We start from the raw sequence: 1126 nt of genomic DNA, 5'->3' as shown, positions 1-1126 counted from the left end.
CTGGAAAATATTCAGATATTTGGAAACTATATAACACCCTTTGAAATAACTCATGAGACAAAGAAATCACAAGGGAAATTAGAATTTTTTTTTTTTTTGTGACCGGTAAGTGGATCACTACCCTTGGCTTGGTGTCGTCCGCACCATGCTCAGCAAGTGAGCACGTAGGCCATCCCTATATAGGATCCAGCATCCAACCCGCGGCAGGAGCGCCGCTGTATACCTAAGTGCTGCACTCTCCGAGTGCGCCACGGGGCTGGCCCTAGAAAATATTTTTAACTCAATAAAAATGAAAACACAATNGTCCCAGAGAACACCAGCAGGATGTCCATGTTCCTATAACTGCAGTTTAGAATAAATGTTGGGGGTGGTGGGGAGCACATGAACCTTCTTTATAGTCTAAGGGTTAAAAGGACCAAAGCATAGACCATGATTTGCCCTTCACAATGGTCATGTGGCTCAAACACAGAGGGGTAGGTTGGCATGGTCAGTCTGTTTCTTCACTGGTGAAATGAGCATAATAATTACATTATGGGGGTGTCGTGACTACTAAATGGGAAAAGATATGTGAAGTGCTTAGAACAGTGTCTAGTACATTATAAAAGATGACAAAATGATAGTGATAATAGTAGAAGTGGCAATTACTGTTTAAGCCAATGTTCAGTCAATGCCTATGATGAAGTTCCAGAAAGCAGACATCAAATAACCGTACAAATTTGTACCTGCTTTGTCTTCAGCAAAGGAGATGATGAATTTGCTGTAAGTACTGATTAGCCCTGGAAAGGCACAGAGCTTGGTGCTGCCTAGGCAAACATCCTGTTTCTTCCATTTCTTGGTTTTTCTATCTTCCTGCAAAGCCGTAAGTCGACTAGATGAAAAATAAAACCTTATATTTTAGGAATCCATATTTCCACTCTGCAGGATATTTTCCCACCAAGAATCAGGGAATGCTTGACTACTAGGACCAGGTCTCCCATAAAGAGATCAATAGCTCACCTCCCCCAAGAACCAAAAAAGCTGCTTCAGAGATACCTCAGTCACCCATTTGCCATAGGTGGGAAACCCATTTTCTTTTTTTTTCCTTTTTGTCTTTTTTCGTGTCCGGCAACGGATCGCAACCCTCAGT

General features: G+C 42.0%; 1 protein-coding gene across 1 annotated transcript in view; it reads right to left on the bottom strand.

Annotated features, from left to right (window-relative positions):
- The window catches only part of LOC103583357 (HHIP-like protein 2), a gene marked incomplete at both ends in the record, with an annotated part of 18920 nt that overhangs the window by 10925 nt on the left and 6869 nt on the right, over positions 1-1126 (bottom strand). Inside the window, one exon of the mRNA XM_008564692.1 lies at positions 723-868. Coding sequence (XP_008562914.1) covers positions 723-868 — 146 coding nt within the window. The remainder of the gene's footprint in view (positions 1-722; positions 869-1126) is intronic.

Source organism: Galeopterus variegatus, unplaced genomic scaffold (genome assembly GCF_000696425.1).
Source record: "Galeopterus variegatus unplaced genomic scaffold, G_variegatus-3.0.2 Scaffold22218, whole genome shotgun sequence".
Taxonomy (NCBI): Eukaryota; Metazoa; Chordata; class Mammalia; order Dermoptera; family Cynocephalidae; genus Galeopterus; species Galeopterus variegatus.
This window is presented reverse-complemented; position numbering and strand designations above follow the sequence as displayed.